A 27,946-nucleotide genomic window follows, 5' to 3' on the forward strand; every position below is an offset into this window, starting at 1 on the left:
CATCAATGCGAAGTGTAGCGAGAGTCAAGCTATTGTTTGTCTTGTCCTATTCTATATAGAGAAAAGGATAAATAGTATAGCCTCGTGTGTGAGTGGTTGCGTGTCATAGTCTTGTTTTTAAATTGTTTCTGTTGTTTATGTGTGTAGTGATGACTCTCTCACACTCAATTTCAATGCCGAAAGAGGAATTCCCGCACACAAGAAAGGGGAATTGGGGTGGTATTTGGCATACATATTGTATAGTATCTAGTTCTAAATAGATAACTGATTAGAATTATATTATGATATATAAACACAATGCCAAATACAATTCCGAAGTTTCCTTATTTCAAATGAAGCAAAGCTCCAAAACCTAATGGTAGTGATTGTAGAACTGAGTGTTAGTGAGGTGATGTGCTGTTGGTGGTGGTTGTAGTTGTAGTAGTAATAGTGATGATGATGTGGTGGTGGTGATGATTGTAGTTGTAGTAGTAGTGGTAGTGATGATGATGTGGTGGTGGTTGTAGTAGTAGTGGTAATGGTAATGATATGGTGGTGGTGGTGGTTGTAGTAGTAGTGGTCGTGATGATGATGTGGTGGTGGTGTTTGTAGTAGTAGTGGTAATGATGCGGCTATGTGGTCTAGTAGTATGACACTCGCTTCCGGATCGGAAGGTCCTGGGTTCGAGCCTCGCGCTCGGCGCATAGTTGAGTGCTTGGAAAAGGCTCTTTACTCACATTCTCTCACCGTACTCAGGTGTAAAATGAGTACCTGGCCGTTAACAGAGTTGTCTTTGTCCGAAAAATTGTAATATCGCCTAACAGGCGTCATGTCCCGTCCTACATGTTAAATGTTGACCAGAGACCCCTTGTAAAGCGCTTTGAGCACATTTAGTAGATATTGCACTATATAAAGCTCAATTAAAAAAAAAAAATTCAATGATGATGATATGGTGGTGGTGGTTGCAGTAGTAGTAGTGGTAGTGATGATAATGTGGTGGTGGTTGTAGTTGTAGTAGTAGTGATAGTGATGATGATGTGGTGGTGGTTGTAGTAGTAGTGGTAGTGATGATGATGTGGTTGTGGTGGTTGTAGTAGTAGTTGTAATGGTGATGATATGGTGGTAGTGGTGGTTGCAGTAGTAGTGGTAATGGTAATGATATGGTGGTAGTGGTGGTTGTAGTAGTAGTGGTAATGGTAATGATATGGTGGTGGTTGTAGTAGTAGTGGTCGTGATGACGATGTGGTTGTGGTGGTTGTAGTAGTAGTGGTAGTGATGCTATTGTGGTGGTGGTTGTAGTAGTTGAGGTAGTGATGTGGTGGTGGTTGTAGTAGTAGTGGTGGTGGTGGTTGTGGTAGTAGTGGTAATGATGATGATATGGTGGTGGTGGTTGCAGTAGTAGTGGTAGTGATGACGATGTGGTTGTGGTGATTGTGGTAGTGGTAGTGATGATGATGTGCTGCTGGTGGTGTAGTAGTAGTGGTAGTGATAATGATGTGGGGCTGGTGGTTGTAGTAGTAGTGTTAGTGATGATATTGTGGTGGTGGTTGTAGTAGTAGATGATGTGGTGGTTGGAAAACACATTACAGGTTATTATAATACATGATTACACACATTCTCTAACTTCATGTTTTGACAGCTTCGTTGTGCCATAAATATACGCAACAGTTCTGAAACATTTTATTGTGGATTTTGATATTGTTTGTTGTTTTTCTTGTGTCGTTATGTTGACATAGATACCGAATGAATGGTAATTACTACATTCTCAGCCAACAACAAAATGGCGCTGAATGCTTTCATTGGTGGACACTTTTTAGGCTTCGTACGTATTCTCATTCGTTTAATTCTATGCCATAATCAAAATTAAATAATCAGAATGAAAAAATATAAGCCGTTCTCAGTTTAAAATAGATAGTATGCGCTTGGCTAAGGAGTTCACAACATTGCCGTCCGGAAGTATAACGGACCAACACACAAAATTCTGTGTAACCATGGTCGTTTATAATCATGTTAATACGGTTTAGTGAGAATTACTCATTGACGCGGATGGCAAAAAAAAAAAAACAATAACAAAGACCTGAGTGACGTCAACTTCGAACTATCTATACAAAACTAATTATTTTCAATAATATCAACTAAACTTATACAAATTGAACGCAAGGTTTAATTTTAAGCATAGTGTTCACCCCCGACAAGGCGGTCCCATTAGCTCAGTTGGTAGAGCACTCACTTCACACTTAACCCTTTCCTTACCAGCCATTTTCTGAATTTTTCACAAAATTTCATTCCCACCCAACACAAAAATATTATTTTCAGACCCCCCCACACCACCCCCCCCCCACCACCACCACCTTGTCCACCCAGCAGTGAATGGGTAGCTGAATATGTTAGATCTGGCGGAAAGAACTTTGCGATAGACTAGCGTCCAATCCAAAGGACAGTAAGAATTAGCCATTGTCCGTTTCACGCTACAGAAAACTAAGCATTATGTATCACAATATCCACTAACAGTTCTCAAAGCGCTTTACAAAGGGCCCCTGACCAACAGCAACACGTAGCACGAAGAACGAGTCATGACGTCTGTTAGGCGATATTACAATTATTTTTGTTTTTTGTGCGGTTGTATAATATAGGGTGCGAGAAAATAAAAGGCCCCACTTTGGAAATCTGTTATTTTAAAAGTAATAATATTAGACACTTGTCCTTTTGAAACAATAATTATTTATTATTTAATAACAGCCATGTGAGATTTCTAAAACATTGCACAAGTAGTTATTATTTTACAAGACTTTATAAAACGTACCCTAAAAACATATCAAAGTTGCGTCAGGATTTCAAAAAGCTACGTGATCAGTCGAACCGCCGTTTTCCAAGCATTCTGGAATGCTGCTTTCGTCGAATACTTTTTGTCTGCCCTTGTACACAATGTTTGACATTATGACCCAAATGCTGTATTCCATAGGATTTAAATCAGGGCTTATGGGAGACCATTCACCTTCTGTTATGAATTTAATGTTGTTTTCCACTAAGAATGTTTGTCTCAATCTACTTGTGTGGGTTGTAGTTGTAGCCCGTCTTGTTGGGAAATAAACGAATTATCAGGATTACAGTGTTAAGCAATCTGAAAGCTGGTAACAGTTTTTACTTAAGCAGTACCTCCTTGGCAGTACCGTATAATTTTGTGCATTCACTTTTGTTGTTTTGGTATCGATGAAGAAATGGAGACGGGTTTAGCCGTTCCAACTAACCCCTCCCGAAACCATTTTTTTTTTGTTTGTTTTGAGAACCGATTACTCTCGTGGTAAAGTCTATCCAGTTTTTCTACTACCGTACACAACGTCATTATGACTGTTTCTTGCAAGTTCAATAGTGAAGTCTTTTCCGTCAGTCAAAATGGTATGCTTAACGTCGTTGTGGGTAAATTTGTCTAGATAGTAAAGCTCTTGCTCGTGTTTTGCGTTTTCTCTTGACGTTTTCAGACTTTCTGCTGGTTTTGATTCCCTTGAAAGGGCGGAGATTAAGATCTTTTTTTTTTTTTATAATCTGCCGTACGGAAAAGTCACTTATGCCTAGGACACCAGCAACTTCACGAGTAGAGAGATGGGATCCAGGATTGTCTTCTTCAGACAGAATAGCATCTTCCACAAAGTCGATATTTAACTCTACCCTCGCTGAACGGGGGGGGGGGGGGGGGGGGGGGGGGGGGGGGCACCACCTTTTTTTTCTTCTATGAATTGACCCTTCTTTTCGTACTTATGTAATGATTTTGTTAACCGTCCTGACTGACCAGTTCTTATTCGGAAATTCTCGAGCAACCCTTTTTCTCGAATAATGCTTTAACAACACTTTTATCTTCCTCAGAATAAACCATGGCTGTTAGTTGTAAGTTTTAGGAATTCTGCTTTCTTGTTTTGATTGTGTGTTCAACACAGTGCAATAAATGCGCGCAATGAAACAGGAAGTAAACGGGGTGAGCTGCACCCTACCCTTGTGGCAAGATCTTGCCCAGTGAATCGACAGGACGTTCAAAGTATGTAATTCATGTCGCGAATTTCTCGAACTCTTCATATGACAATTTTTAGTGATATTCTTTGAACAGCTATAACTCTTGAACCTTTCATTTTCATTCATTTTTCTTGAAATTTGAGATTCGTAAAAAAAAAAAAGAAAAAAGAAAAGAAGAAGGAGGAGGAGGAGGAGGAGGAAGAGGAGAAGAAGGTAGTGCCTACATTATCTATTTTTTCTTTCTTTCATTCTTTTTTTTTAACGAGATATATCTGTGTTTAATAGGAGGATGAGAGGGAAGAGGAGGAGAAGGAGTGTGATGATGATGATGATGGTGATGATGATGATGATGGTGATAATGACGATAATGGTTCAGAATAATAATAATAATAATAATAATAATAATAATAATAATAATAATAATAATAATAATAATAATAATAATAATAATAATTGAAGAAGAAGAAGAAGAGAAGAAGAAGAAGAAGAAGAAGAAGAAGAAGAAGAAGAAGAAGAAGAAGAAGAAGAAGAAGAAGAAGAAGAAGAAGAAGAAGAAGAAGAAGAAGAAGAAGAAGAAGAAGAAGAAGAAGAGAGGAGGAGGAGGAGGAGGAGGAGGAGGAGGAGGAGGAGGAGGAGGAGGAGGAGGAGGAGGTAGTGCCTACAGTATCTATTTTTTTTCTTTGTTTCTTTCTTTCATTCTTTTTTTTAACGAGATATATATCTGTGTTTAATAGGAGGATGAGAGGGAAGAGGAGGAGAAGGAGTGTGATGATGATGATGATGGTGATAATGACGATAATGGTTCAGAAGAAGAAGAAGAAGAAGAAGAAGAAGGGGGGGGGGTGGGAGGAGGAGGAGGAGGAGGAAAAGAAGAAGAAGAAGGTAGTGCCTACATTATATATTTTTTCTGTCTTTCTTTCTTTCATTCTTCTTTTTTTTTTTTTAACGAGAGTGATTTCACATGAATATTCCAACCAGCACTAAAGCAAATACACTGTATATCATTTCATCAAGCATTAAAAATGTTGTTTTTTTTCTTCATAACTTGATTTCATCTCTCTCTCTCTCTCTCTCTCTCTCTCTCTCTCTCTCTCTCTCTCTCTCTCTCTCTCCCTCTCTCTCTCTCATTATTTCCGCGTGTTTTGAATGTCGTCAAACGCCAGACCATTGTGTCCTCCCACTGAGCAATATTTACATTTTATTGATGCTTTACCCTAGCCAAAAAAACTCACAACATTCGCCAGCCATATATAACGTACAAACACACAAAACCGTGTGTAATCTTGAACGTGAATAGTAAGGACATAATTTAGAACTCATAAAAATGGTTGGCTAAAACAATAAGAAAGAACTGAGTGACTTCGACTTCGTTCCTTCTATATGTTCGTCACAATACAAAAACCCTTTGACATGCTCAATTTTTTTTGTTTTTTGTGTGGATCTGTGGTCACTTTTCTCGATCGATTTCAATATCGCGAACCGTCGTACTGTGAACTAGTTGACTCGGTCAAGATCGCCAGGCTACGTCTACTTAATCGTAGAAGGTCCAGGGTTCGAGTCCCACTCTGAGTGGCGCATAGTTGAGTCATTGGAAAGGCTCTTTCCACAATTCTCTCACCATACTCGGGTGTAAAATGAGTACCTGGTCGTAAACAGAGTTGTCTCTGTCAGAGATAATGTAATTTATTGTAATATCGCCTAACAGGCGTCATGTCTTGTCCTGCATGTTACATGTTGGTGTTGGCTGGGGATCCCTTGTGTCATGGTCTCAAGTGAGTAAAGAGCTACTCGACTATGCATATAGATATATGTAGAATGAGGCCCCAGAATTTACTAGTTACTATAAATGAAAAACAATTAACGATTCGTTTACAATGAAATAAAAATAATGATGAAATTTAATTAAAAGAGATAAACAGTGATCGTGGCAGTTACAAATAGAGATATGAATATTTTACGTAACTTATGATAATATGTCAGGTTCGTAAGTTTACGTTTCCAGGCAGTTGATGGGCTTGGATGATCTATTCCTCTGATAACAGGATCGGACTCGTAAAATTCCACTTCCAGGCAATTGGTAATGGTTTAATATGTAATCCTTTGACAGCGGGCTCGGGTTTGATCCTTGAAGTTTATACAATCAAAGTTAAAAGCTCCGGCGTCTTAATGGTGTAGATATAATATCTACAAAGTCCCAAAAGATAAAAATCTTACAGTATATAGAAGGAATAGAGCGACTGGCCGTCCGGCATAGATTGTGGAGAGAAAGTGAGTGTCAAATGTTAGACCTATCAGCTTTTATAATAAGTGGCTACGGACGTGACAGAATGTAGAACGAAAAGTATTCACTAATTAGAAATTAATTCGAGGGAAGGCTATAAAAGGAAAGACGATCTAATATTAGAAGGTAAAGTTTATCTAAGCCTACCGAAATATAACTGGAGTGAGATGAATTCAGTTCTTAATAAAATAAAATTTAATAAGATAATTGTGAACAACCTTTACTGTGACACCCCCACCCACGTTTAAAATATACTCTTTAACCATTATGGGAAAGATAGATTTTACAAACGGAAGTAAATTTACTATCATGATACTCTAGCATTAATCCATTGTTATGATTTGTGCTACAATTAAATTATTTATTAACTAGACATGGAAATGTTTATATTAACGTAGGTATATGAATGGGTGACAATAACAAAGAAAGATTGTGATTACAAATCATTGTGATGAACAACATGATGGCAATGTGATTACAAATCATTGTGATAAACAATAGTGATGGCAATGAAGCCATCTTATTATAAAAGCTGATAGGTCTAACATTTGACACTCACTTTCTCTCTTTAAGGAATGCGACTAAATCTGGGTTGCAAGCTTGATAGATTCGATTCTTCAGCGTGAGATAGTAAAGGCCTGCAAAGTCGTCTTGTTTTACGTTTGCCAACTCAAGCCACCGATTTAGAAATTGAGTAATTCGGTTCACGAATGTATTAAAGTCTTCTCCACTTTCCGGTTTTGCAGTGTGGTACCTTTCCTGGTAACCATCTTCCGTTAATCTAAATCTTTTTAGTAGAGCGTCTTTAATTTTACCATAGTCATCTGCATCTTCAGTTGTTAAATAGAAAACTTTTAGCAGTTCTCCAGATAAGCAGTTAATCAAGGCTGTGGCCCATTTGCTTTCTGGCCAACGATAACCTTTAGCCTGAACTTCGAATCGGTGTTAGAAGGATTCTAGACAGTCTGAGCGTTCATCGTATGTTGGCATGCGTGGAAGTTTCACGAAAAATTCATCACTATTATTATGTTTTCTTTCATGACCGGTTTTTGTTTTTTCAATTTCCAGCATCATTTGGGTCCTTTTGGTTTCTTCTTCTGCTAAAGCTATTTGTCTTTTTAGTTCCCTTTCTTGGACTCTTTCTTCTCGTTCTTCTCTACGTATTCTTTCTTCATGTTCTTTTTCTTCTCTACGAATTCTTTCTTCATTTTCTTCTCTACGAATTCTTTCTTCATTTTCTTCTTTTATTTTCTCTTCGCACCATGAAAATATCCTTTCCTGGGGTATTTCTAAGTCCTTTGCGAGACTTAAGTATCTTTTATATGCTTCCATTTTTGCAATAAATTAGTTACGATATTTTATATATATTATATTGACAGGATACTGTTACTGACTGTTTTATTTATTTACACTTACTGGAATGAACTGTTCTATTTTTAGAAATCTCTCTCTCTTATTTCAACTTATTATGTATGTTGAATTTGATGCCTTTTATCGTTATATCTTATAAAGCAATGTGTCAATACAATGCGTAGTTATTATGACTTGTGTCAATAACAATGTGTCAATCGCGTGTACTCTAAACTATGTTACTACGAAAAATGTATCACCAATGTGTGTGACTCGTCGTTAGTTTGTGTACAATTATTCGCAATGACGCTAATATACTAGAGTGTGATAACAATAATAGGATGCCAAAATAATCCCAAGTTATCTATCACTAAATATAACACGACGGCTAGTAGACTCCTTTTATTATTATTTAGTTTTTAAAGACTCACTTTTCAGAACATAATATATAAGTGGTTTTCGGTAACAGTAATATGCCAAAAATGCATTTAAAACAAATCACTATGCAAAACAAATTACGATGTCTATAGTTACTATGTGATGCCCAACTCATGTAAAAGAGAATAATGAAGGATATATTTACCAACTCAGTTCGTGGCTGGGACCTCTCTCTTGTTCAATGGTTGTTCAACAATTGTAATTAGGCATTGAAGAGTGTTTAACAGTGATGTCTGAAATACAAAACAATAAAATATCGTAAGATTTACAATAGTTACAAAATGTGTTCACAACACTGAGTGATTGGATGATAGGTGAATGAATCGTTATGGAATGTAAACATATTGAAAACAATTCATGAATGAGGCAAACAACAAAATGAAATGAGTGATATAATAACAAAGTGGACAAGGAATGAATGAATGAATGAAAAACTGAGTGAATAGATGAATGAATGAATGGATAATGTATGAAGGAAAGAATGAAGGGAGGAATAAATGTATGAATGATTGGATAGATGAGTGAATAAACGAATGAATGGATGAATGAATGAATGAATGAATGAATGAATAAATGAATGAACAATGAATGAATGAATAATTTATAAATGAATAAATGAATGAAGGAATGAATCAATAAAATGCTATTCAATTTGAGTGAAAGAATGAATGGATAAATTGCTATTCCATTTAAATGAAGAAATGAAAAAGAAAAAAAAATTAATCCTGTAAATAGGGAGTTCAATTAAAATATGATCAAGTGGGGCAATTAAGGGTTTTACAATTTAAACTTTAAAGTTAGATGAAATAATATAAGTAACTAAATAAATTCAATTCTTTATATGTGTCCCCTCCAAAATGTCATGGTCTCAAGTGAGTAAAGAGCTACTCGACTATGCATATAGATATATGTAGAATGAGGCCCCAGAATTTACTAGTTACTATAAATGAAAAACAATTAACGATTTGTTTACAATGAAATAAAAATAATGATGAAATTTAATTAAAAGAGATAAACAGTGATCGTGGCAGTTACAAATAGAGATATGAATATTTTACGTAACTTATGATAATATGTCAGGTTCGTAAGTTTACGTTCCCAGGCAGTTGATGGGCTTGGATGATCTATTCCTCTGATAACAGGATCGGACTCGTAAAATTCCACTTCCAGGCAATTGGTAATTGTTTAATATGTAATCCTTTGACAGCGGGCTCGGGTTTGATCCTTGAAGTTTATACAATCAAAGTTAAAAGCTCCGGCGTCTTAATGGTGTAGATATAATATCTACAAAGTCCCAAAAGATAAAAAATCTTACAGTATATAGAAGGAATAGAGCGACTGGCCGTCCGGCATAGATTGTGGAGAGAAAGTGAGTGTCAAATGTTAGACCTATCAGCTTTTATAATAAATGGCTACGGACGTGACAGAATGTAGAACGAAAAGTATTCACTAATTAGAAATTAATTCGAGGGAAGGCTATAAAAGGAAAGACGATCTAATATTAGAAGGTAAAGTTTATCTAAGCCTACCGAAATATAACTGGAGTGAGATGAATTCAGTTCTTAATAAAATAAAATTTAATAAGACAATTGTGAACAACCTTAACTGTGACACCTTGTAAGCGCTGAGATATTACTCTATACAAATATTAAAATATTAAGTGTCCACTCGTTACGGTTAGAGATAGAAATAAATAGATAAATTTTTAAAAAATTACTTATGAAATGCTAATCTGCCACCCATGACGGGACCATTTATAGTCTCATTTGTTGCGCTTAGAAGAGTTACTTGATAAATATAGTTGAATAGATATTTCGTTTAATTCCTTATTTTAGACTTTTCCCCTGTTGTCATTTCTATTAATCACAGTAATTACAACACGTTTTTAGTCCAAAAGAGTAAAATTCTTACATAGCAGCATTACATTTTGTATTATGCTGTGCATGGTCAAGCTAATGCTGCAACGACCGCCATATTTTGATTTCATTTTCACGCACAATCAACTTCCGGTCTAGATCATTGTTGATCAAAAGAGTGTTTACCTTCCTACAAAACAATTTTGAAATTAAATTTTGTGCAACAGCCAAATAATTTGAGCAAAAATGGGTGTCGAAGATGACGTATTGAAAATCGGAAAAAAGCTAGAGAAACTGATATCAACTGACACATCGGTTAGTTATTAGAACGTTGTCTCTGTCTCGACTCATCTCGCTACTACTATCTGGCGTACTGGTACACTTGCTGCTACTGCTGTACTGTGAGGCGGCTGCCGGCGTTTTTTTTTTTTTTTTTGTTTTTGTTTTTTTTTTTTTTACTTTTACTTTCAATTTAGTAAAGTCTCAAGACAACTTGATTCATATTTGTACTACTTTAAAATGTTATAGACTCCACATACTATTGTGTTAAGGCAAATGGTAAAACTTAACACACGCATAAAGAGTGAGAAGGCGCTACCGCTCCGCTGTTCACTGACTGTTACTGTTACTGGCTTTGGAATTAGCAGTCGGCACAATGGGGGTGCAGTGTTGTGGTACCAAATTGTGACCCACTGGAAAGTTTTGCCTGGAAATTGACTTGAGAATTAAAGTGAACAGTTTGATTCCAGCTTCCAGAAGTGCCATTGCCATGGGGAAGTGAAGCGCAAGTTCGGGTTTATTGTTTTAGCTGTCATACTATGACTCATAGTCATACTTAACCCCCGATCCTCGACTACACTACTTACTTAACGATACTACTACACTCACGGACCCGTAAATGTGAATAATCACCACAGAAAACTGACAGAACCATGCCAGATAAATTTTATACAACATGCCTAACACTAGTGTTGGAAAAAGCCAAAATATCTTTTAAAAAAGGAAAATAAACCCACCCTGTCTAATGTAACAACTTTTTCATACTTTATTATATGATAATTTATTCTTTGATCCTCCAGGACCACACTTCAGCTCTTGATCTTTTAAAGGCTTTGAGAGATTCCAGAATGACCCTTGACGTGCTTCAGGTTAGTGGGAAATTGAGAAGGCCAGATTCTTTTTTTATTTTCTCTGTTTTTCAAAACCATACGTTAAACAAACATTGACCTTTTTCATTTTCTGTTAATTTAACAAGAGCAGGCATATTTGTCATTTTAAAAGAATTCTACTTCTATAAAAACAAGTTGAATAACTAGATTATTATTTTTTAAAATGCATTTGAAATTTTAAACTTTACAAAAAACAACTGCTTTTCTTTTTCAGAAAACAAGGATTGGAATGACTGTAAATAATTTAAGAAAGGCGAGTAGCAATGAGGAAGTTGGGTCGATGGCTAAAACCCTTATCAAAAATTGGAAGAAGCTCTTGCCTGCTGGTGGGTATTTTATAATCAAAGAGTAAAAAATGCAAATCACACATTTTAGAGAGTTTTTCTTTACAGTCTATTCCATGGGGAGACTAAAGTTACCCAGGCAACAACCAATTGAGCTAGGGTGAGGTGATTTGCTCAATGCCTCACAGTGCCCGGGAAATCAAACTCAATTCCTCTTGGGTACAAAGCAAAGAACATACCCTTGTTGTGCCGCATATGCTGTATTATCCTTATTAAGCACACTTAGAAATTTGAGCCAAAAGGGTGCACTTATTTGTTAAAAATTAAAGAAAATATGGCCGGTGAACTGAAACTAGCCCATGACCTTGACCTTATCAACAACCCTCATAGTAAATAATAGAGCAAGGTATTTAAGCAGTCAACATGAAATCAAAGTAATTAAAAAAAGTTAGTGTCAAATCTGACTTGATATCAACACATCAATGATTGTTGGGGCAGTTGAGGAAGAGCATGTCTTATTGATATTTGAGTGAAAAAAAAAAAGTTGTTAATTTTGAACTATCTTCAAATTTGTCTATTCTTTTTGAGGCTTTAGGGTCTTGTGGTATGACCCTCACGTTCAGACTTGTACGTCCCAGTTGGAGTCTGTTGGGAGTACAAAAATTGAGTCCTTGGAAAAAGCTTTTTACGCATTCTCTCACAGCACTCGGGTGTAAAATGAGTACCTGCTGGTTACAGCATTGTCTCTGCTGAAGAAAATTGTATTATTGCCTTACAAGCATGTCTAGTCTTACATTCGGCTATGTGGTTTAGTGGTATGACTCTCACCTTCGGATCAGAAGATCTAGTTTTCGAGACCCGCTCTGAGCAGATTGTTTACTCACATTTCTCACCATACTAAAGTGTAAAATGAGAACCTGGTTGTTAACAACATTGTCTCTGTTGGAATAAAATTGTAATATTGCCTAACAGGCATCATGTCTTATCCTACATCTCAAGTGTTGCTGTTGGCTAGGGGCCCTTTGTAAAGCACTTTGAGCATGTTTAGTGGATATTGCGCTATATAAATGTTTTAGTTTTTGTTTTTTTTACATGTTAATTAATAGGGGACCTTATGCAAATCTCTTCGAGCTCATTTAGTGAATATTGAGCTCTATAAAATTAAAATCTAAAGCTTTTTCAAATTCTAAATTCAGAAAGTCCTGGAGGATTGGCGCGAACAACATCCAGATCATCAGGTGGTGATGCCAATAGTCAGAAAATGGATGAGACGTCAAACGATGGAACTGATAGCAACAAGGACAAAGATGAGGACGCGGATAATGAGCAAGCAAAGAGTAAAACGCACAACACCACTGATACTGTCAGAATCAAGTGCAGAGAATTGATTTGTAATGCTCTCAAAAGCAGTGGTATGTGATGTGATACTCTTTTTTATTGATAATAATAATAATAATGATATAATATATTTATACAGTGCCAATCCCGCGTTGCATCAGCTCTAGACGCATATTGTCAAGATAGGAAATCGTACATGCTACACATAACAATTACACATATATTATGGACAATTTATATACACACAGTTCTATTCATAACATTATTAAGACAAAGAAGAATTCATCAGGTATGTTTTAAGGTTCTTTTTGAATGTCATTACAGATGAAAATTCTCTACTTCTATCATATAATGGCAGTGAATTCCACACATTTAGGGGGCATGAGAAAATGCCCTATCAGAAAATGTAATGATGCCAAATGTATCTAAGTTTTTTTTGCGAATGTCATAAATCCTTTTTTTAAAAAATATACCTGTATGGTGTTGATTTAAGGTGTTTGTGATGAATTTGAAATGCTAAGAAGGCAATTCATACTCTTTATTGACAAGATTTAATCTCTCTTACAGAGACTCTAAAAAAATAGTAAAATGTAATTTCAAGTTAGGGTAAACTGCAAAATATTAGCAATTGAATTTAAATTGAGTTTTTAAAAGAATACCACTGTTTACTACTAGTCTTTTAAGGGGAGGGGCGACACCTGAAACTATTTTCAAGAATAATGATTATATCCAATATCTTTTTATATTGGGACATTGCCTATGACCAATGGATTCGAACCATGTGATTTATTTCGGTGGGCGTGTCCGGTTGCCATGGTGACGGCCGCCATCTTGGATTTTACTCTTCTCTGGGTGCTATTTTAAAAAGTTACTTTCTCAATAAGTGTCCATGGAATTTTCTTGAAATTTGGCATGGTTGTATATTTGTATATTATTTAAAAAAATACAGAGCATTTTTTAAATATTTTAAATAGATTTTTATTTACAAATTTTTAAAAATTATATTTTTTCGGTATGATAAAAATCATGTTTTTTGACATAAAAATGTCAAATTTTCAAAAAATAATAAAGATATTTAAAATTCCTTCTGTATGATTTTAGATAATCACTATAGCTCTAGACATGCAAAGTTTTAAACAAATTGACTGATAAATGACAAAATAAGATAAAAAATAGTGTTAAAAAATGTCATTTTGAGAAAAACGAGATCAAAGATAACAATGAATGAAAATAATAAGACAAAACGGTACAACCAGCTCAAAACATATCAGCACCGTATGAGGGTCCCCCGTGTTCTTTTTCTGCCTCCCTCTGGGCTTTTTCACGGGTCTGAGCTTTCATTTTGCGTCTTTTTTTTCTCTTTGTGTTGAGCAACCCTTATGCTCTGGTCAAGTCTTTTTGACTCTGCTTGCTGACTCAACATCTGGGAGTGTTCTCCCAGTCCACCGATGCCCAAAGACACTTTCAGGGATGTTATTTCTATTGGACCAAAATTATACTCTGCACCAAACTCAACTTTTTTTAGGGAATGGAAGTATGTTTTATGGCATCTTGACCAAACAGAATTATGAAACCTTTCGTTTGGATTTTGTGTTGTCTTCATCTCACAACACTTCAACAAAGCATATACAGGCTTCAAGTGCTCATGAATTAAATCAAAATTCAAAGGTGTATTTACACGCTGCTTGTGTCAACAGGATACACATGGGCAGCAATATATTTTTTTATAAAAGCATCTGGAGTCCGGTTCAGGAGGACAATACCTATGTTGAGGGAAGTCATTGGTGTAATAACCGTGGTAAAGACCAGCAAGAATAGCCCATTTCATTTCTTTCCGCTGTGGCATTGCTTGGAATCGCTTTATCATAATACTACTATCACACACCAAATTCCAATCAAAGATTTGTAGTCACGGGTCAACCACGAGCCATCATAACTTTGTTGCTTTCTTGGCTTTTGTAGCAAATAACTGTTGCCAACGTTTGGATTTTTTGGTCACTTTAGGTATATTTATAATAATCTAGTAAAAATTGGAAATATTTAGAGATAATTAACGTGAATACGTGTCAAAATATTTTAAAAACAACTGATCAATCGAAAGGTAAACAAATCGTAGTAAAATATAATAGTAAGAGAGGCGAACTTTCACCCTGACTCAACATCCAATCCCTGGCGCGGAGTCAGAGGTCTAGAACAAGGTCAGCCAATCAGATCGCACCATTCGTGATCACGTTGTATTTACCTGACAACTTGACCTCTTATCAGCTGTTTGACACACAATCTTTGTTCGCGACTAACAGTTTCTAAACTCCCCCCCTGCCCATATTCTGATATTTATGAGACTGAAACCGTGTCAAATAGACGGGCAAAGAGTAGACTAAACTATCGATATCAAAATTTACAACATCGATATGTATTATAATGCTTTTCAGTCCTATTATTTTCAGTTGAATTCTCACAAAAAATTGAAAAGTTTGGTATTTTCATGTCGACCTCCATGGTTATGAAAGACGATTTACAAACTTTATATTATCCAAATCACCATCTAAGTGCTGAAAATATGTGAAAAAATGATTGTTCTTTGATAATAAATAAAAAACTGAAATTTTATATTTTGACCCAAAAATCGATATTTCAGGTGTCGCCCCTCCCCTTAACTCACTCAATCCTAGAGACTTTTGCTACTTTTCAATATTGGAAAAAATGTATTAAAAATGAACATGTACATAGATAGTTTTATTCAACTATCATTAACATACAAAAACTGAAATCATTAACTTTGATACTATGCCTATAATTTGTCTCAGAAAAATGGGCATGGGGTAAAAGTAACCTGGGTAAACTACGGATATAGTCGGTGTTAAGGTTGAGTGAGTTAAAAAATGTATTCTGTATTGGGTTATATTTATCAATTAGATACAACAGGTTGTTGCAACATTCCATTTGACCCCATATGATGATGTCTCATCCATTGAATTAATGATCACAACAATAGATTTAATTATATAAAGGATGATACACCTTGTGCAACTTATATGTCTTAAATTGAATTAAATTGAGATTTTATAGAGCGCAATATCCACTAAACATGCTCAAAGCGCTTTACAAGGGGTCCCTGACCAACAGCAACTTTTAACATGTAAGACAGGACATGACACCTGTTTTTTTCCGGACAGAGACAATGCTGTTAATGGGCAGGTACTCATTTTACAGCTGAGTACGGTGAGAGAATGTGAGTAAAGAGCCTTTTCCAAGGACTTCCGATCTGAAAGCTAGTGTCTTACCACAAGACCACATAGCCGCACGAGTTTCATTCATTAATATGTGGACAATCCCATGAACTGGTAACTAATTTGCACTCTTCTTAGCATTTTATGCCATTTCATGATTTACCACAAGCTCAGTCCTTTGCTCCATTCTACTTCTGTTATAAATTTATACTCTATAAATTAAATTCTGTTGACTTGTCATCAATTTCCATAGCTCATGCAAGAGTTTCATTATCAAATGTTGCAAAAGAAATGAAATAATTAAAAGAATTTAAAAAATCGACATTGTACATGTCGTGAATTTTTAATTAAGAAGAATTGTCAAAATAAAACAACACCCATCTTTCAATTCTTTTACATCTGGTCTTTATTTTAAAATTCTCTCATCTGATGCTATAATTAATTTTCAGATGTACCAGAGGGAGCTCACGACCCAGAGGAATTATCATGTTCTATTGAAGACTGTATCCTTTCTGCTCTCTCATAGTGATTAGGCTACCAGTGATTTGAAAGGATAAAATTGTTAATTTAGCACGTTATCATTTTGTCCCTGATTTCAACATTTTGAAATGATTTAGGCTCTTGATTTTTTCAAGTTTTTAAGTGCCCACACACCAACTTGCATCTGGGAACTGGTGGTGACTAGTTGTCAGTCTTGTTCCTTGATGTAGTTTAAGTTCGTCCATAATATGCAAAAGACACACTGTGCCCATCACCGCAAATCTTATACACATTAGTTTTATCTATCACACCACAATAATCTCGTCAGTCTAGTCATTCAATCCTCCCGGTGATCTTGTGTATGTGTAAAACACATTAAAATGATGTATTAAGAAACTAGGAAGCAGGCACCGCTGTAAGATAAAGATCTGAACAAACGCGCATGTATGAAAGGTGCCAGACAAACTAAGTAAGAAAGAAAAGTACAAGAAAAAAGACTATCCAAAAAAATCAGTCTACCTTGACTAGGAGGTAGACTGATTTTTGAGATGGTTTTTTTCTTATATTTTTCTTTCTTGCTTCGCCTGGTATCTTTCAGACTTACTTGTTCAGATCTTTGAAATGATGTAGGGTATATATATATGGGGGCAAGTAAGCATGTATTCCAGAGAAAAGAGAGTAGAGGTCAAAATGTATCTTGAAAAGAAGAAAGGATATTTGTTATGTTTTATGGTAGTTTGTAAAAAGTGTACATCATCTGTTGTTGTTGTCTATGCATCTTTGAATGTGATGCAAGTTGCTGATGGTTAGATTTAGTTGGAGATATTGGAAAAAGAATAGTGCAGATAATTGTCTGAAAGAAAATATACAGAGAAAGAAATGAGGTAGATTCGAACTCATTCATTAATTCAGTGCCTTCTGTGTCGCTCAGAGAGAAAACACTGAGATGAGTATGAGTTATTTACTTCCTCATATGTTACAGTAAATGACATAATTAGTTGGATGGTGAAAAGATTTGAACTGAGATATTGCCAAGTTTAGTTAGAAAGTCAATTTTGATCAAAAATGAGTTCTTGTCAAAAATGATTAAATCAACCCTTTTTGTACATCATCGGGAAATATCAAAGCTTAATTTCACTTCTAAATATTTTTTACGGCTGGTCAAGTTGAAAAAGTATGAAATTTTAGAAAAGTTGCTGGAAACCTTTCCCATTCATCTGTCCATAACTTCATGAAAAATTACCCGATTTACTTCAAATAAAGATTAAAAAAAAAAAAAAAATTAAAATGCTCTGGAGAGCACGTTCTTTCAAAAAAGCAAATGCAAAATTTGCACCTTCCGACTGATTATGTCATGCACTGACACATATGTTTTTTGTCATCATAGTTCTCTCTTAAGTTTTGTGTCAATGACATGATTTCTAGAAAGCTACCAATTTCTATAGTATGTAATTACTAATTACAGTGATGCTAGAACTCCGGTTTCACTGGAAAAGACTCCGGTCTGGAGCAAAAAATTCCGGGCTCCGGGCAGCTTCCGTCAAATTCCGGTGAGGTCAATTTGTTCCAAGGATACCCCCCCCCCCCCCCCTTTCCAACCACCACATCATCATCACTGCCACTAGTATTACAACCACCATCACTACTACTGCTACCTGCAACCACCACCACCACATCATCATCACTACCACTACTACTACAACCTCCACCACCACATCATAATCAGTACCACAACTACTACTACAATCACCACCACCACCACATCATCATCACTACCACAACTACCATCACTATTACAACCACCACCACCACATCATCATCACTACCACTACTACTGTAACCACCACCACCACATCATCATCACTACCACTACTACTACAACCACCACCACCACACCATCATCACTACCGCTACTACTACAACGACCACAACCACATCGTCATCACTACCACTACAACTGCAACCACCACCATCACATCATCGTCACTGCAACTACCACAACTACTACAACCACCACAACCAGATCGTCATCACCACTACTTATGCAACCACCACCATCACATCATCGTCACTGCAACTACCACAACTACTACAACCACCACAACCACATCGTCATCACTACCACTACTACTGCAACCACCACCACCACATCATCATCACTGCAACTACCACAACTACTACAACCACCACTACCACATCATCATCAATACCACTACTACTACAACCACCAGCATCACATCATCTTTACAGCTACTACCACAACCACCACTACCACATATCATCACAACCTCTACTACTACAACCACCACCACATCATCATCACTACCACTACTACTACAACCATCACTACTTCGTCATTACCACTACTACTACAACCACCACCACCACATCATCACTACCACTACTACTACAACCACCACCACGACATCATCACTACCACTACTACTACAACCACCACCACCATATCATCACAACTACTACCACAACCACCACCACCACACCATCATTACCACTACTACTACAACCACCACCACCACATCTTCATCACTACCACCACTGCTACTACTACAACTACCACCACCATCGCCACATCGTCATCACTACCACTGCTACTACAACCACCACCACCACATCATCATCACTACTACTACTACTACTACTACTACTACTACTACTACTACTACTACTACAACCACCACTACAAAATCATCATCATCACTACCACTACTACCACAACCACCAGCACCACATCATCATCACGACCACTACTACTACAACCACCACCACCACATCATCACTACCACTACTACTACAACCACCATCACCACATTATCATCACTACCACGACTACTACTACAACCACCACCACATCATCATCACTACCACCCCTACTACAACCACCACCACATCATCATCACTACCACCACTACTACAACCACCACTACCACATTATCATCACTACCATTTGTACTACAACCACCACCACATCATCATCACTACCACCCCTACTACAACCACCACCACATCATTATCATCACAACCACAACTGCTACAACCACTATACCACCACCACATCATCATCACTACATCTACTTCTACAACAACAACCACTATCACATCTTCCTCCTGGGTGGGGTTCCTACCTCCCATAGTGGGCAGGGAGGTACTTGCTGTTTCTTCTATCCCCTCTGATCTGTTTTTCAATTGCTTTCTCTCTTTGTCTTGGAATGAGACTGCTTGGTTTTGTCCTGACCTTGGTCGGAGTCCTTGGCTGAGAGGGAAACAGTCGAATGTATAGTTATAGTTTTGGGAGATGATATTTTTTCCTTGTAAATTATCTCTCTGTTATGTACTGTTACTCTTTTCATTTTTAACATATGATTTGTAAACATTTGAGTGTATTCCACTTAGTGGGATCTGTGCTTGTGTCTGGATGAGACTTTTAGGTGATCTCAAACTAAGTACACTGATAGTGTGCTCTTGGAATCTACATCTGTTGCCTATTTGAACCAATTCTCCTTTAACTGCCTTATTCTTGATGCTTTAATATTAATTCTAAACTTTTTACTATCCCATTTTCTTCCTTTTTACTGGCGCTGATATGACCTTAATGTGTTGCAAGTGCCGTAAAACCCACAAAAAACAAAAAAAAAAACATCTTCCTCATTACTACCACTACTACAATAACCACATAATCCTCACTACCAACAGTACTACAATCTCTACCATTAGGTTTTGGCGCTTTACTTCATTTGAAATAAGGAAACTGTGGGATTGTATTGGCAATGTGTTTATGTATCTTAATATAATTCTAATCAGTTATCCATTTAGAACTATACAATATGTAAACACAATACCATTCCAATTCCTTTTTCTTGTGTGCGGAAATTCATCTTTCGACATTGAAATTCCTACGAGTGGTGACTGAAATTCCTGTAAGCCAAATTTAAAGTTGGAGAGAGAGAGAGAGAGAGAGAGAGAGAGAGAGAGAGAGAGAGAGAGAGAGAGAGAGAGAGAGAGAGAGAGAAGAGAGAGAGAGAGAGAGAGAGAGAGAGAGAGAGAGAGAGGAGAGAGGAGAGGAGAGAGAGAGAGAGAGAGAGAGAGAGAGGAGAGAGAGAGAGGAGAGGAGAGAGAGAGAGAGAGAGAGAGAGAGAGAGAGAGGAGAGAGGAGAGAGAGAGAGAGAGAGAGAGAGAGAGAGGAGAGAGAGAGAGAGAGGAGAGAGAGAGAGAGAGAGAGAGAGAGAGAGAGAGAGAGAGAGAGAGAGAGAGAGAGAGAGAGAGAGAGAGAGAGAGAGAGAGAGAGAGAGAGAGAGAGAGAGAGAGAGAGAGAGAGAGAGAGAGAGAGAGAGAGAGAGAGAGAGAGAGAGAGAGAGAGAGAGAGAGAGAGAGAGAGAGAGAGAGGAGAGAGAGAGAGAGAGAGAGAGAGAGAGAGAGAGAGAGAGAGAGAGAGAGAGAGGAGAGGAAGAGAGAGGAGAGAGAGAGAGAGAGAGGAGAGAGAGAGAGGAGAGAGAGAGAGAGAGAGAGAGAGAGAGAGAGAGAGAGAGAGAGAGAGAGAGAGACCAAACACACACAAAAACAAAAAAAACTATTTAATGGAAACTCTTATAAAATAGGTCTTAATTTATCTCAAAAGTTGATTCTCTTTTGCATTTCCTTCGAGAAATTGGAAGAGAGTTCCAGACAGAAGGCACAAAATGTGAAAAAAGACCTATCCGATATCTGTTTACTCTTTGGTGTTTTCTCTCGAGGTAAGGTGCTGTACTAGAATCAAATCATACTTACCCTTCTCTCTGTCAAGGGAAATAACCAACTTGTTGAAAATCACAGTGAAATATTTGTGATGAGTAATCTCCCTTGATGATTATATTTAGTCGAGAAGTAGCGTATGGCGACATCTCCATACAAGAAGTCTCCAGACAGTTTTTAAATTCTTCACCACAGCTGAGGACAGCCTCGAAACCTCCCGCTATGATAGAAATTTGGTTCCAAAGAAATATTTTTAGAATGAATAAAGCATTGTAAAATTCATTACGAAAAGAAATCTTGTGTGTTCTGGAAAGATAGTTTTTGACTTACTCAGAATTTAAAAATTTTTTTTTATCATTTTAAAAATATTCCATGAAGGTTATAAGTTTCTTCTCTCTAGATTTCCCTTGACTTTTTGTTAAAGATATTCATGAAGAATTTGGAAACACGGATATTAAATATAAGAACCGGATCAGAAGTAGAATTGCCAACCTAAAGGACTCACGTAATCCACAACTCAGACAGAATGTTCTAATTGGTCTCATATCACCACAGAGGATTGCATCAATGGCAGCAGAGGTAAGGATTGTGTCGCTTTCTGGTCTTGTGCTATAACACTCACCTTTGGACAATAGTTCCCAGGTTCGAGTACCAATGTGGCAACACAAATATCAGGGCTTGGAAAAGGTTCTTTTCTGAGTACTCAATGAGTAATAGGCCATTGTAGCCTTGTCTCGGATGAAATTTTAAAAATGTTATAGGTTCTTACAGGCATAATGTCTCATTTGAATAAATATTAAACTTTGCTGATTGTTTGGGTCCCCATCTAAAGAGCATTGAGCACTTTTAGTAGATATTGTGCAATATAAAGGCTCATTTTTTGTAAATGTTGGAATATCCAGTGTTTTAACAATATTGCACCGTTGCAGTAATATTGGTATCTAATCTTAAGGAAATTCTATGTATAAATAATACATTTACGATGATGTCGATTCGATTTTAAAAATTGAATCAAAGTTTTGGATTTGTAGCTTTATGTAACTTTACATTTGGGAGTAATGTAGCTTAATCACCAAATGAAGTTCTGAAACTTATATTTTATATTTTACACTGATGCATTGATTAACTGATTTCTGATTAGTCAAAATTTTTAACATGCTCAAAATAAGTTCATACTAGTCCCTATCTAATTTTATAAAATTAGCATATATCTCAAATTTTCTCAATCAATTCCCATCCCCCCCCTTTTTTTTTTTTTTTAACCTCTCCCTTTAAAATTATGGTTTTCAATTCCCATCTACGGCTCCTGCTAGGAAATGGCCAGCAAGGACATGAAAGAATTGAGAGAGAAACTGACCAAAGAAGCCATCAACGATCACCAGATGGCCAAGACTGGAGGAACTGTGACAGATTTATTCAAGTGTGGTAAATGTAAAGGAAACAGCTGTACATATAACCAGGTATGTACTAGTATTGTCCAGGGAAAGTATTTTGCACGTAGATGATCAAATTGATACAGTATTTTTTTTCTCAACCAAATCAGAATTTTTTGAGTTATCAATAGAAGTAATCCTTCAAAACGAGAATGCCCATGGAGCAGGAATTTATTCTCATTTCTATAGCGTGTAATGGACAATAGCAATTGCTTGTTACCTTTTGGATAGGATGCTAGTTTATTACCAAGTATTTTCCACCAGATCTAACAAACCCAGCTATCCAATCACCGCTGGTGGACAGGGGGTGAGGGGGTTAAAAAATCATGACTTCACGGGGTATCCATCAAGTGCTCTACTACAGGATTGCCAGATTATTTTCAGGCATTCTGCCAACTGGAATAAAAAAAATCTGCCAAATACCACAAAAATCTGCCAAACCGTACTATTTATAGTACCCCCTTTGAAAACTCATCAGTTTTGTTAAACAAAAAATTTGAAAGGCCGATGTCATAATTTTTTTTTTCATTTCCCAAGTTTAAAAAAATCACTATTACTATTACATAAAAATTGCCATGGAAACCGTGGAAAATAAAATCTGCCCAATATCTGCCAAACCGCCAAACCGTTTTTTTTCTTTTCTGCGAGACGACTTCAAATTCTGCCAAACAAAAGGACATTTGGCAGAAAATCTGCCAAATTGACAACCCTGCTCTACCATCTGAGCCTCCCGGAACTGGTTTTAAAAAAAGAAAAACTCATGCTGAGAACATTTTAAAAAAATATTTTTTCTGCAATAAACACATAAAACACCCCGTCCAAAGCTTACAGCACGCATGCTTTTTGTTTTTTTAAGGCTGACTAACAAAAAAAAAATCTTTTTCTTATTTCCCAGGTCCAGACAAGAAGTGCTGATGAACCTATGACGACATTTGTGTTGTGTAATGATTGCGGTAATAGATGGAAGGTAATGTCTCATTTTTGCCAAGTCCCAAACAAAATTGAACTTAAGACTCAGCGTCGCAGTTTGTTATGTCATGGAGGGTCAAATTTTGCTACATTTAAGGTCTTAGCATACCTGCCGAATCATCAATTTTTTGTAATTTTACAAATATTAGACACATTTCATTGTCAATTACGAAAATACTAAATTTTATGGAAAATTACAAATTTTCAATTGTCAGTAATACTTAAATAATAATAATAATAATAATAATATGATGATGACAACAATAATGATAACAACAGTAAAAAAGCATTTCTACTGAGCATAAGCATGACGATGTAATGTTGAAGTGATCATCAATGTCAAATTGTGGCTGTTCGTACACGATTTCAGAAATTTCTTGTCAAATTACTATAAATTGACATAGAAATTACTAAATTTGAAGTTTTCAATTTGGCAGGTCTGTCTTAGTGTAGGTTGGAGTGATGCCAAGCTGCCAGAAGATGTGAACTGTAAACAGTAATAAACAACAATGAATACAACAGCTTCAAAGAAGAACAAAATACCAAACACGGAACGTATCAGGCTCAAAACCCTTCTTCAGCCAACAGCAAAAAGCAATGAAAAAAATGAATATTACTAATTACTGTATTTATGTTTTCAATGATTTTTGTTGTTGGCTGAACAAAAGTTTTTGAGCCCGACACGTTCCATGCATGGGTGAAAGTTCGCCGGAAAAATCCGGCATGGCCGGATTTTTATTTTTGAAAAAGAGGTCTCGCCGTTTTTTTTTTGTCTGGCCGGAATTCGAAAATGAAAAAAACCGGCAACTGGATCACCACTGTAGTTTATATAATTAACCGCACTTCTGTTTTTTCCTCTTATTGGTAGTTGCAGGATTTTTTTTTCTGAGCACCTGCCTTTGCAGGATTAATATCATTGAGTAACTTTCACCCATGGTTCCATGTGTTTTTGTTTTTTTTTAAAGCTGTTAATTTTGTTTTTGTTTATTTCATGTTTTTGTGTATGTTGGGTAGAATTCCTATTTGGGTGAGAGGGGGGGGGGGGGGGGGGGGGGAAGAGGTTATTTGTGTTTTCCTTGTGGCTTTATGTCCTTGTTCTGCCATAGTGTAGGGAGGCACTTACTGTGTCTTCTATAACCCTATATCTGCTTTCTGTCTTTGTCTTGGGATGGGATTACCTGGTTTTGATACCCTGGCTGGGAGGGATATAGTCAAATGTGTAGTTAGAGTTTTGGGAGATGATATTTTTGTCTTGTAAATCATCTCTCTGTTATGCACTGTAATATGTTTTGTTTACATATTATATTATATTATATATGATTTGTAAACATTTGAGTGTATCCCTCATTGTTGGGACCTGTGTTTGTATCTGGATGAGACTTTTAGGCGACCTCAAACTAAGTACATTGATAATGTGCTCTTGGAATTTAGATCGGTTTCCTTTTTGAACCAATTCCACTTTGTCTTACCTTTTCTTGGGTGCTTTAATTGTAATTCTAGAACTTTTTACTATCCCAATTTCCTCCTTTTTACTGGCGCTGATATGACCTTAATGTGTTGCAAGCGCTGTAAAACCCTTAAAAACAAACAAAACATATGTCCTTGTTCTGGAATGAAATCGTTTGGTCTCACGTGAGTCATGCCTAAAGTCTTTTCATGAGAAGGAAGCATTTGGATAGATTTATCTTTTTGTGTGACATGATATTTTTTTCCTTGCAAATATTTCTCCATCATAGATTTTGTCATTATACAAGGTTGCAAATTTTCCGTATATTTACGGAATTCAGCATGGTATAATCCCTCAGTATATTTTCCAATCACCTACTTAACAGAAAAAAGTATGCACAAAAAGTCTTTTGACTGGAGTTCAACACTCAGACAGGGGTTCGGTTGGTCAATGTATTTGTATAAAAGTTCAGTAAAATTTTTGCCCCCTGATTATAAGACTTTATTAGAATGCTTTCCTAGTGTATTTCTTTTGGCTGAGATCTTGTCGTGTTGTTAGTGAGGCTTCAAGTGTCAGTCTAGCTACAAGGCTGCATTGTTCAATAACCCCTTTGTCTTGTCTTACTTTTATTGTTGGAGCTTCAGATTTTTGGACAATCGTATCTAAATCTTCTGACAATTCTATAATCTTACATTTCACTGGCGCTGAATGATCCCCATCCTTGTAGGAACCAAGCAAATCTCTAAAAACAATCAAACATTGTTCTCAGTTAATAAGAATTGTGACCCTTTGCCTCAAAACGGTATTAAGTTGGGATGATTAAGATGCTGAAAATTAAATTTGTTGCCAGAAATATCAGACTTGCGTTGAGTTTATAAACATTATTGAGGAGAATGAATATCATATTTCAGGTTGCTGATACCAATAACTCATATTTTTGTCCAGTTTACCTTTAATTTGACTTTTTAGCATCTGGGTCATCCCGACATAATACCGTTTTGAGATGTGTCCCGACATAATACCGTTTTGAGATGTTGGGTCACAATTGTCCTTATTGCCTTACTTGTGATGATCAGTGAAAATGGTATCCTTATTGCGTCCAGAGTTCTACTGTATTTTTTTTCCTACTTGTGCTTTGAAGTTGTAGCTAAAATGTTAATGAGAGCCTCAAAACAACAAAATGTTATGCAATAGGGAATCTTTTTCAAATCCTTCTTCAACCAGCATCAATCTCAATATATATATATATATATATATATTATATATATATATATAATATATATATATATATATATATATATATATATATATATGGGGGCAAGTAAGCATGTATTCCAGAGAAAAGAGAGTAGAGGTCAAATTGTATCTTGAAAAGAAGAAAGGTGTCTAATACCATTGTTTTTTGTTCAGTATGTAAAACAGACCAAAGTGTGGTTTGGCCACTCAAATCACTCTCTTGCTCTCCTCCTCCCATCCCTCTCTCTCTTTCTGTGTGTGTGTGTGTTTAAATTAATTCCACCTCACACTCATCATGAGATAGATCATTTACACAATTTTATGCCTTTTAAATATTTTCTCTTTAATATACAGATTTTATGAAGAATGTTTATATGTTTATACCCGGGTTTTCTTTTGATTTCTTTGATAATAATAATTTTTATTTTTCATATTAAAGCTACTTATTTTTAACAGATATTTGTCACTATACTTTCCTTTTCAGTTTTGTTAAGTCCATAGTCAAGATCTACCCATTCCATATCAGAGCTGGCTCGATATCATCACAGGCAGACAAAGGATTGGGCCCACTGTTGTTACTATTGTTTTGTTTGTTTTTCACACAGTCTCTACTGAGCACATACAAAAAAAAAAAACAAACAAAAAAAAAAACAAAAAAACATCTCATCTCGTAATTATGTTGTTGCATGCATAAAAATCAATAGTTGTGTGCATTTGTGGGAAAATTATATGTTTGAAATTTAAAAAATTGAAAAAAATTTAAGGGTCTAGTAATGAAAGAAGAGATGGTGTGTGTGAGAGAGAGAGAGTATTGTGTGTATGTGGGTTGGGGTGGGGGTATTCAAATCATCTGTTTCATATCATTCGTATCATTAATTATTTTCATCCATGCAAAATTTTCCATGTAAAAATTACATCTCAAACGTAAACCCAACTTAGATCAACGGGAGAAAACACTGTATTATGTGTTGTTTTATATCTCTTAGATTATCAAATCTATTGTTCCTGACGAACAACAAATTTGGGAGTTATCACGCTTGTTTGTTAAAAAAAATATATCAGTATAATGGCTTAAGTCAGTCATTAAAATTTAATATCTGTTTGTGAGTGGGGGGTATTTTTATGTTTTGTTGTACCCTATTGCAATGAGATCAATAACATTTGGTGATATATTACACATGTCAAGTGCTAAATGGAATATTTACTTCTATTTTTTTTGTGTGTGTATATATGCGTGTGTGTGTGTGTGTGTGTATGTATGTATGCGTGTGTGTGTGTTAATCTCACTGTACATGCATTTATATAAATAAACTTATTTTGTCAACAGTCATAGATAGTGTTATACTATAACTTATAGTGAAACATCATTATATATCCACGTTTAGGTTGTTGGTAATCATTTTGGTTTAAAGTGATAGGTAGAATACTGGCTCTCTCTCTGCCCCAACGGCTCTTCACATATCTTTCTATTTTTCTCTTCCATTCCACCAAGTCATTCGACCTTTGCATGTGGTTTAGTGTCCTTGTTTTGGAATGGGATCTTGTAGTTTTGCCCAAGTTCTGTTAGGTGTCTTTTGCTGAGAGGGAAACAGTTAAAAGGACATATCTTTTTGTGAAAGAGGATATTTTTTTTCCTCTGTAAATCATCTCTTCATTATGTGTCATTGTTATGTTTTTATATAAAGCTTGTTTTGTAATCATCAGA

The 27,946-nt window shown here is 36.1% G+C and overlaps 2 protein-coding genes across 2 annotated transcripts in view; one reads left to right on the top strand and one right to left on the bottom strand.

Annotated features, from left to right (window-relative positions):
- Positions 1 to 10,054, bottom strand: part of LOC144966396 (regulator of telomere elongation helicase 1-like) — a 46,879-nt gene extending 36,825 nt beyond the window's left edge. Inside the window, exons 1-2 of the mRNA XM_078902810.1 lie at positions 9,965 to 10,054; positions 8,199 to 8,286 (exon numbers count right to left, since the gene is read on the bottom strand). The gene's annotated coding sequence lies outside the window, so the exon portion shown is untranslated. The remainder of the gene's footprint in view (positions 1 to 8,198; positions 8,287 to 9,964) is intronic.
- The window catches only part of LOC144966409 (transcription elongation factor A protein 1-like), a 19,296-nt gene continuing 1,390 nt past the window's right edge, over positions 10,041 to 27,946 (top strand). Inside the window, exons 1-9 of the mRNA XM_078902820.1 lie at positions 10,041 to 10,224; positions 10,989 to 11,057; positions 11,293 to 11,404; positions 12,559 to 12,774; positions 16,380 to 16,433; positions 21,581 to 21,735; positions 22,470 to 22,616; positions 23,485 to 23,556; positions 26,726 to 27,946. The exon at positions 26,726 to 27,946 is cut by the window's right edge and continues 1,390 nt beyond it. Coding sequence (XP_078758946.1) covers positions 10,156 to 10,224; positions 10,989 to 11,057; positions 11,293 to 11,404; positions 12,559 to 12,774; positions 16,380 to 16,433; positions 21,581 to 21,735; positions 22,470 to 22,616; positions 23,485 to 23,556; positions 26,726 to 26,734 — 903 coding nt within the window. The 5' untranslated portion in view covers positions 10,041 to 10,155 and the 3' untranslated portion in view covers positions 26,735 to 27,946. The remainder of the gene's footprint in view (positions 10,225 to 10,988; positions 11,058 to 11,292; positions 11,405 to 12,558; positions 12,775 to 16,379; positions 16,434 to 21,580; positions 21,736 to 22,469; positions 22,617 to 23,484; positions 23,557 to 26,725) is intronic.

This window comes from Berghia stephanieae, chromosome 1 (assembly GCF_034508935.2).
Source record: "Berghia stephanieae isolate SIO BIC M18660-M18661 chromosome 1, UCSD_Bste_1.3, whole genome shotgun sequence".
NCBI classification, from domain to species: Eukaryota; Metazoa; Mollusca; class Gastropoda; order Nudibranchia; family Aeolidiidae; genus Berghia; species Berghia stephanieae.